At 45.1% G+C, this 8,444-nt stretch overlaps 1 protein-coding gene across 2 annotated transcripts; it reads left to right on the top strand.

Annotated features, from left to right (window-relative positions):
* Positions 1 to 230: 230 nt before the first annotated feature.
* Positions 231 to 8,323, top strand: LOC116699724 (cactin). Of its 2 annotated transcripts, none has more exons than XM_032532439.1 (10): positions 231 to 568; positions 2,564 to 3,164; positions 4,029 to 4,124; positions 4,219 to 4,364; positions 4,464 to 4,626; positions 6,282 to 6,396; positions 6,471 to 6,663; positions 6,754 to 6,873; positions 7,029 to 7,363; positions 7,624 to 8,323. In XM_032532439.1, exons 1-10 carry the CDS (start codon positions 264 to 266, stop codon positions 8,112 to 8,114), a joined length of 2,565 nt encoding a protein of 854 aa, XP_032388330.1. In that variant the 5' UTR covers positions 231 to 263; the 3' UTR covers positions 8,115 to 8,323. The 2 variants fall into 2 exon arrangements, with proteins under 2 accessions (XP_032388330.1, XP_032388328.1); XM_032532437.1 differs by having other exon boundaries at positions 232 to 568; positions 6,754 to 6,876.
* The last annotated feature ends 121 nt before the right edge of the window (positions 8,324 to 8,444 follow it).

Here is an 8,444-nt window from a genome sequence, read left to right as displayed (position 1 = left end):
TATACTTTATTTAGAGAACACAAGAACAACAGTATGCAACTGTCCAAGGTGCCTATTGAAATACATGTTTGTTTAGAGCTGTTATATTGGTTATTGTCCAAATTTTGGTTAGAAGTCCGACCATTACTTTTTGTAAATTTGTTATTTCTTTATAATAATAAAACTGTACCAAACTATTTTTCTATCGCGGATATCATCACTACGTTTTCTTTGTTACCTCTTATTTACGCGACAGAGTGCATTTCGGACCCCGCCAGTTCGTGATGGATTCCAAAACACGACGTCGGCTTCAGTCCAAGTCCAGAAGTCGGAGCCGGGATCGGCGAAACAGGTCCAGGGTGATTCGGTCTCGATCTCCGGAGAAAAGGAGAGGCGGCAGTCGCTCCCTGGATGCGAAAAGACCCGCCCGCGGCCGGGAGCGGTCGGGCAGCGGGAACTCCAGCGACGGCTCTCCGGACCGACGTCGGCCTCCACACCGGGACCGTCCAGGTACCCGGAGCGGCTCGGAGAGCGACAGGAGGCGGGGAGCCAACCGTCCCAGGAGCCATTCGAGCGGTCGATCATCAAGGTAACAGCTTTTGCCGTCTTGTGCTAGATGGTTGGTTGGAGTATTTTCATAAGAATAATTAAGATTAAGATTAATGTATCCTTTATTAGTCCCACAAGGGGAAATTACAATTGACACTCTGTTATTATTACACACATTACACACAGGCCTGGATTACACACACATGCTCAGTACCTATACATGCACTAAATGGAGAGATGTCAAAGTGGGGGGGGGGCTGCCCATGGAAATGAGCCCCGAGCAGGTGGGCGTTCGGTGCCTTGCTCAAGAGCACCTTGGCAGTGCCCAGGAGGTGAACTGGCACCTCTCCAGCTACCAGTCCACCACCATGCTTTGGTCCGTATGGGGACCTGAACCAGCAACCCTCCGATTCCCAACCAGCTCCCCTAGGCCACCCCTAATAATAATAATAGTAATAATTTTAAAATGTATACTCTTTATTGATCCCCTATGGGGAAATTACAATTTACACGTTGCTATTACACAATACACACAAGCCCGAGGTACACACACACACACACACACACACACGTCAGGTCCTATACATGCACTAATCAGAGTGAGTAGGCTACAGCTACTTAACAGGCACCCTCAGCGGTTGAGGGGGGTTCGGTGCCTTGCTCAAGAGCACCTTGGCCAGGAGGTGAACTGCGACTCCCTACAGACTGCACTACTACAGCCCGATTCGACCTGCTATAACAGTAATCCGAGAATGTAATTATTCACACAGCAGGTCAAATAAATCCCAGCCCATGTGTCCCACTGTATTCTTGGTACTTTGTAACATGCTTATAGTTAGACCTCTCAGCAACTAAAGCTCTCCAACAGGCATACCACACCATCATGGATGTCAATTTGCTTTAGTTTACCTCTTTATAATCTACTACTACTATTTAAAACCATCAATAACACAATTAAAACATACAAAGTAGGAGTATTAAACAAATCCTTTTGATCAAGTGTACAGAGTTTGAAAAACTAGATAGGTGTGTTTTTCTGTGACACTGTCTATCTGAGTCCAGACTGCACCCTAAAACCATCATACCGACTTTCCTCTTTACAGAGACCTTTGCTCTGCTTATCGCACCAAAGCCTGCAACCTTTCTTCGTTTATTCAACATACATTATAGGCAAGGATTTGGTATAACACATACAGTGGCTTGCATAAGTGTGAATGTATAATGTATTGTAAAGAAATAAATGTTCTTCCTCAAAATACAGGGGGCATAAGTATACACCCCCCTCTGTTAAATTCCCATAGAGGCAGGCAGATTTTTATTATTAAAGGCCAGTTATTTCATGGATCAGGATACTATGCATCCTGATAAAGTTCCCTTGGCTTTGGAATTAAAATAGCTTTGATTTGCATGAGATGATCTTATGGAAGTTCCTCATGCCTAGCGCTAGGTAGGGTGATGGGTATGTGATGATGTGGGGGGGGGGGGTATTTTAATTCCAAAGGCCAAGGGAACTATCAGGATGCATAGTATCCTGATCTGAAATAACTGGCCTTTACAAATAAAAACGTGCCTGCCTCAATGGGAATTTAACATAGGGGGGTGTATACTTATGCCCCCTGTATTTTAAGGAAGAACATTTATTTCTTTACAATACATTATTCATTCACTAAGAAAATTGGTGTCCTTAAAGGTTGGATTTTTCTAATTTGTTTTGAATTAAGGCATTAAGATCAATTTCCAAACAATGTTTTTTTTTATTCTTCCTTTTAGTCAACTTTAGCCTGGGTTTGAAAAGTTATGCAAGCCACTGTAAATGTAAATAAGAAGACCTTGAATATGTGAGCCAGGTCAACGTCAAGGAGCTTCTGGTGGATCTGGATCTAGGTTTTCCAGGGTTTAGAGCTAACCTACTGACTCTAATACACAGGGCAGCTTTTTGCATTTTTCCTCTTACATTCACTCTGTCACATTATGTATTTCTACATGGTTGCTCATCTAAGAGCAAACATGTACTAAAACACCTTTTCTGTCTCAGTTCTGATTCAGATGATGCCAAAGTAAGGAGGGGGAGAAAGGAGGAAAGGAGGAACCGGTCCCAGTCCAGCTCTGACTCCCGCGATGGAAGCAGCGACCGAGAAAGGAGAAGACGGAGAAGTCCTGACAGAGGGAGTCCAGGCCGAGACAGACAGAGGAGGGAGCGAGACGGAGATAGGAACAGGGAGAGGCGGAAGAGCAACAGCAGAGACAGGGCAATGACAAACGACAGAGACAAAAGCCTAGAGCGCAGGAAGAGGAGTGAAGACAGGGAACAAGGGCGGAGTGAGAGAAGCAGCAGAGAGATGGGCGACAGAAACAAAGGCAGACAGCGCTCCAGTTCACCCGAGTCGTCCGACAGCTCCGGGTCGGATCACGGGGGCCGCGTGGTCAAAGAAAAGGAGGATAAGAAAAAGCAGAGGGAGATGATGAAAGCTCTGGAGACACCAGAAGAGAAAAGGGCCAGAAGGCTGGCAAAGAAGGAAGCAAAGGAGAAGAAAAGGAGAGAAAAGATGGGCTGGAGTGAGGAGTACATGGGGTACACCAACGCAGACAATCCCTTCGGCGACAACAACTTACTGGGCACGTTCAAGTGGCAGAAGGTGAAGTGGAGAGCCGTTTAACAGCATTTGATGAGTTGTCATTGTAAACCGTATTCAAAATAGAGCCCGACCAATGAAGGATATTTAAGGCCGATACAACACAAATATTTGGTTATTTAAAAATCCGCTATTTTCCGATATATTGGCAGATTTAAAAAAAACAAAAAAAAAACATAAACAGATTTGACAGATATGAGTTCTCACTAAAAGAATATAATTTGTTTTATTGTCACAACAGAACATTAAAATATATTAAAGTTCTGACAATAAAATGTATAAAAATACAAACTTAAGATATGAAACTTAAAAGTCCTTTGAACAAAAACATAAAAAAAAAAAAAATCAGTGTTGCCAACAAGGACGTTGTAGAGTGTCCTCTGGTGGACAGACCATGCAACACCATCACTAACAGGGACGTTGTAGAGCGTCCTCTGGTGGACAGACTATGCAACGCCATCACTAACAGGGACGTTGTAGAGCGTCCTCTGGTGGACAGACTATGCAACGCCATCACTAACAGGGACGTTGTAGAGCGTCCTCTGGTGGACAGACTATGCAACGCCATTACTAACAGGGACGTTGTAGAGCGTCCTCTGGTGGACAAACTATGCAACGCCATCACTAACAGGGACGTTGTAGAGCGTCCTCTGGTGGACAAACTATGCAATGCCAACCTTCATAACATGGTTGACCGTCCGTTTTTATTTTTTAAACATTCATTTATTTCTATATCGGCAGGTCAATATATCGGTCGGGCTCTAATTCAAATTTAGCCGCAGTGTCAGAATTTTCTAATAGCTACCTGTCATAACCAAGCTCTCAGTATTGTAACTCATCCAAGATTTTTTGACTGTAATTTTTCAGGCGTTGGATAAGAAAGGAATTGGCCATCTGGGAGAGAAAGATCTCAAAGACAGGAATAAATGTATTCAGGAGGAGAATCGCCGAGAGCTGCAGAAGGTAGGAGCTGCGGGGTGGTGTTTTGTGGCAGTATGAGGTTACAGGGATATCAGTAACAGCCCTTTAATAATCATACCAACCTTTGCATATACAGGTGAAGCAGCTGCGTCTGGAGAGGGAGCGAGAGAAGGCCATGCGAGAGACGGAGCTGGAGATGCTGCAGAGAGAGAAGGAGGCGGAGCATTTCAAGACCTGGGCTGAACAGGAAGACAACTTCCATCTGCATCAGGCCAAACTAAGGTGTGTGTGTGTGCATCAACAATGAGTGGATTCCATCCCAAGGGTTTGTTTTGTCAGTTAAGTTCCAGGCTCCTTCAACTTTACGGATTCTGTGTCCAGGTCTAAGATCCGAATCCGGGATGGTCGTGCCAAGCCTATCGACCTTTTGGCGAAGTACATCAGCGCAGAAGACGACGATCTCGCCGTGGAGATGCACGAGCCTTATACCTTTCTCAACGGGCTGACGGTCACTGACATGGACGACCTGCTGGAGGACATTAAGGTCTGTGGTTGTGTGTCCATTCCAGTTTAATTGCCTTGTACAAATATAGATCTTGGAAGATCTCCAATTGCACAAGATCGCTGTTAAAGGGGAGATCTAGTAACACAAACAAGTGCACCTTAGAGATCTTAAAACTCTTAACCCTTGTCCTCGGGGTAAAATTAGACCTGTTTTCGAAGTTTTTTAATATCAGAAGAACCAAAATGCCCAAAAAATAACATGGCTGCATGGATGGTCTTTGTTAAATTTAATGATTACTTTCTTTGAATTTGGGCTTTTTTATTCAGTTTCAGAGCATTTGAAAAAAAAATTTTAAATAGGTATAATGTCATATAAATTAGGTTTATTGACCATGTATGGAAAGGAAGTTTGAAGAAAACATTTTAAAAAGTGTCAAAAGCATAGAAAAAAACGCCAAAACTGCTGGATATTTGGACCCGGAACTTCATGGTCTACAGGAAGACTATACAAGGGTTACAGTGCCCATATTATGAAAAACACTTTTTCTGGGATTTGGGAAGCTTTTTGTGTCTCTGGTGCTTCCACACACATACAAACTTGGGAAAAAAACTATCCATGGTGTTTTGAGTGAGACCCGGCTTCTGAACGTCGTCTGTCTTCAGTCTCCGGGGGAGCTGTTCAACATCTGCACAGCTTTCTACGTCACTAGAGACGAGGTGGCTAACCGTAGCATGCTAGCTCGTTGTCATTGGCAAAACACAGCTCCAACAGCCACTAGTTGACCATAATCTCCAAAAGAACTACTTCCTGTCCCTGTTCTACTTCCTGTCCCTGTTGTGCAGGTATTCCACAAGTGTCCCTGGTCTAGAAGACGTCTCCCAGCTAATCCTGCCTTGGACTGACCAAAGCTGGAGAAACAGTTATCTAGCTGATGGGCTCTTACCGAGCTACTGAGCATGTGCAGCTCCCAATAAAGATAGGATAGAAGTGAGATGTCTCACTCTGGAGCTAAAACAGAGACCTAAACACACAGGGTGAAAACCGGATCTGCAGCAATGTGCAGCACAACAAAAATATGGTGTTTTTTGAAATTGAAACCCTGTAAACCTATTCTGGTACAACCTCAAAATACAATTATGAACCTGAAAATGAGCAGAATATGGGTGCTTCAGTATGAAGTCACATAAAACACAAGTCAGGTTAAAATGAACCAACTCAAGATTGTGATTGGTACTGCGTCACGTTCTTAGCATCTGGTCTAAGTGAGAAATAATTTCAACATTAATTGTGCAAGTTGAAGCCATTAGATGTAGAATTGCTGTTATGACAGTATCATTCAAATTATGACCTAAACAATCAACAATGTTGTACATTTTAGTGTCCCCGATGCAGATCTGTCTGCTGTTGTCTTTTACCTGTCATTAAGAGCTCCAAATCCCAAAGTAAATCAAATTATTTGAAATGCTTCACTTTTTTCTCGGTTAAATTGCACATAGGTGAACGCGTGAATACAAAATGTCGCACAAAAGTCATATGCAGACATTGATCTGGAATGATCACCCAGCCCAAAGTGTAAACTGAATGATTTCTCTCATGCAGGCCCCTAAACATGACATATGCCATGTGTTAACAACTGTTATTCTTCAAAAGAGCTCCAGCTGCATATGGTTGACTGAGTGTTGTTGCGCCGGCAGGTGTACATGGAGTTGGAGCAAGGGAAGAACGTGGACTTCTGGAGGGACATGACGACCATCACCGAGGACGAGATCAGCAAACTGAGAAAGCTCGAGGCCTCTGGGAAAGGACCAGGTACTCCCTTTTCCCTGCTTTGTTTTACACGGGAAGTTACATTTGCACCATCTGACTATCGTTTTGATTCTCAGGTGATCGCCGCGAGGGCATCAACACGGCTGTGAGCATCGATGTCCAGACGGTGTTCAAAGGAAAGACGTACAGCCAGCTGCAGGCGCTGCACCTGAACATTGAGACTAAGATTCGGGCTGGAGGGTCCAACCTCGACATCGGTTACTGGGAGAGTCTGCTGCAGCAAGTCCGAGTCTACATGGCCAGAGCAAGGTACCAATGTGTTTTGCTGTTGTAATAGTTCCATGGATGGCTTGTAATCTATGTAGTGGCCAGTGTAAAACTAAAAATGTAATGTCCCAGGTTGAGGGAGCGACACCAGGATGTGCTCCGTCAGAAGCTGTTCAAGCTGAAACAGGAACAAGGAGTGGAAAGCGAGCCTTTGTTCCCCATCATCAAAGACGAGCCGAGGAGCGAGGATGACGAGTAAGTTACCTCAAAACAACGCACAATACACATCCTGAAACGTGTTTCTATGACGGGTCAGAAAGTTACTGTGCATACTGTCAGGTGACAGTCACCTGAGGTTCAGCTCTCACTTCCCACTGTTTATTCTCACTTCTGTGTTTCAAAAAAAGGGGGACCACAGCAGAGGAGCCTGGTCCATCCACAAGAAATAAGAACAGAGAAGAGGATGAAGAGGAGCCAGGTCCATCAACCTCCACAGCAGGAAACCCAGACGAGGAGGGAGGAGAGAAGGGCGACAAGAAGAACGACGAGAAGGAGGGCGAGGTGGTGGAGGCCGTGCTAACGGAGGAGGATTTGATCCAGCAGAGCCAGGCGGAGTACGACTCCGGTCGCTACAGTCCCACGCTGCTCACGTCCTCGGAGCTGCCGCTGGACACGCACACCATCACGCCGGAGGAGGACACGCACCGGCTGGAGTTAGCACGCAGACAGCTGCAAGTCACCGGTACGAGACTAGAAACCCACAGACACACTGCGAAACAACACACAAACACAAAAAGCTTCCAAATCAGACACAAACATAAAAAAGTAGTGCCTGCAGAGGGTAAATCATGTAGCCAGGTAGGAGAAAAATCATGAAAAATGTCATTAAAAGAAAAAATAAGAAACACCAGTCCTCCGTGGGGTAGCAGTCAATTTCAAGCCAACCAATTTTTGTGTTTTTGAGTATGTGAGGTATATGTAATGTTTCTTCTTCTCGAACAGGGGACGCCAACGAGAGCGCAGAGGACGCCTTTGTACGTCGCGCCAAAGAGGGCATGGGCAACGACGAGGCCCAGTTCAGCGTGGAGTTTCCCGTCACGGGGAAGATGTACCTCTGGGCGGACAAATACCGTCCCAGGAAACCTCGCTTCTTCAACAGGGTCCACACGGGCTTCGAGTGGAACAAGTACAACCAGACACATTACGACTTCGACAACCCTCCACCCAAGATCGTCCAGGGTTACAAGTTCAACATCTTCTACCCGGACCTGATCGAAAAGCGCTCCACCCCGCAGTATTTCCTCGAGCCCAGTCCCGACAACAAGGACTTCGGGATCTTGAGGTTCCACGCTGGCCCTCCGTACGAGGACATTGCCTTTAAGATTGTAAACAGGGAGTGGGAGTACTCCCACCGACACGGCTTCCGCTGTCAGTTCGCCAACGGGATCTTCCAGCTGTGGTTCCACTTCAAGAGGTACCGCTACAGGAGATAGGAGCCAGAGACCAGGACGGACCAAAGCCCCAGGCACTGGGTTTTATGTTGTAAAGGCTGTGCAGTCTCTAGGTTGTTGAAGTTTTTTTAGCTGCTCTCTCACAGCAGTTCGTCAAAGCAACAAATCACTGTACTGTTGTCTGAAAAAGTTAATTGTAATGTAATCTGAAAATTACACATTAAAGTTTTTTTTCCTCATTTTTACTCTTTGCAAGTTGCCACTGGTTAATGGCTCAGGCCCTGTTTACACGTACACGGTTATTTTGATTATCGGAGACATTTTCCTTCGTTTACACACAAACCTAATTTGCCTCTGAAAACGAGTGTTTCT

This window comes from Etheostoma spectabile, chromosome 12 (genome assembly GCF_008692095.1).
Source record: "Etheostoma spectabile isolate EspeVRDwgs_2016 chromosome 12, UIUC_Espe_1.0, whole genome shotgun sequence".
In the NCBI taxonomy this organism is placed as follows: Eukaryota; Metazoa; Chordata; class Actinopteri; order Perciformes; family Percidae; genus Etheostoma; species Etheostoma spectabile.
The sequence above is the reverse complement of the archived record's forward strand: the minus strand, read 5'-3'. Positions and strand labels throughout refer to the sequence as shown.

What these genes read in the sequence shown, in the direction of transcription:
- LOC116699724 (XM_032532437.1), top strand. Translation starts at nt 264, where the DNA reads ATGGATTCCAAAACACGACGTCGGCTTCAGTCCAAGTCCAGAAGTCGG. An exon ending in GCACGTTCAAGTGGCAGAAG is followed by an intron (nt 3,165 to 4,028) that starts GTGAAGTGGAGA and finishes GTAATTTTTCAG; the next exon opens with GCGTTGGATAAGAAAGGAAT. An exon ending in GTCTACATGGCCAGAGCAAG is followed by an intron (nt 6,664 to 6,753) that starts GTACCAATGTGT and finishes GTAATGTCCCAG; the next exon opens with GTTGAGGGAGCGACACCAGG.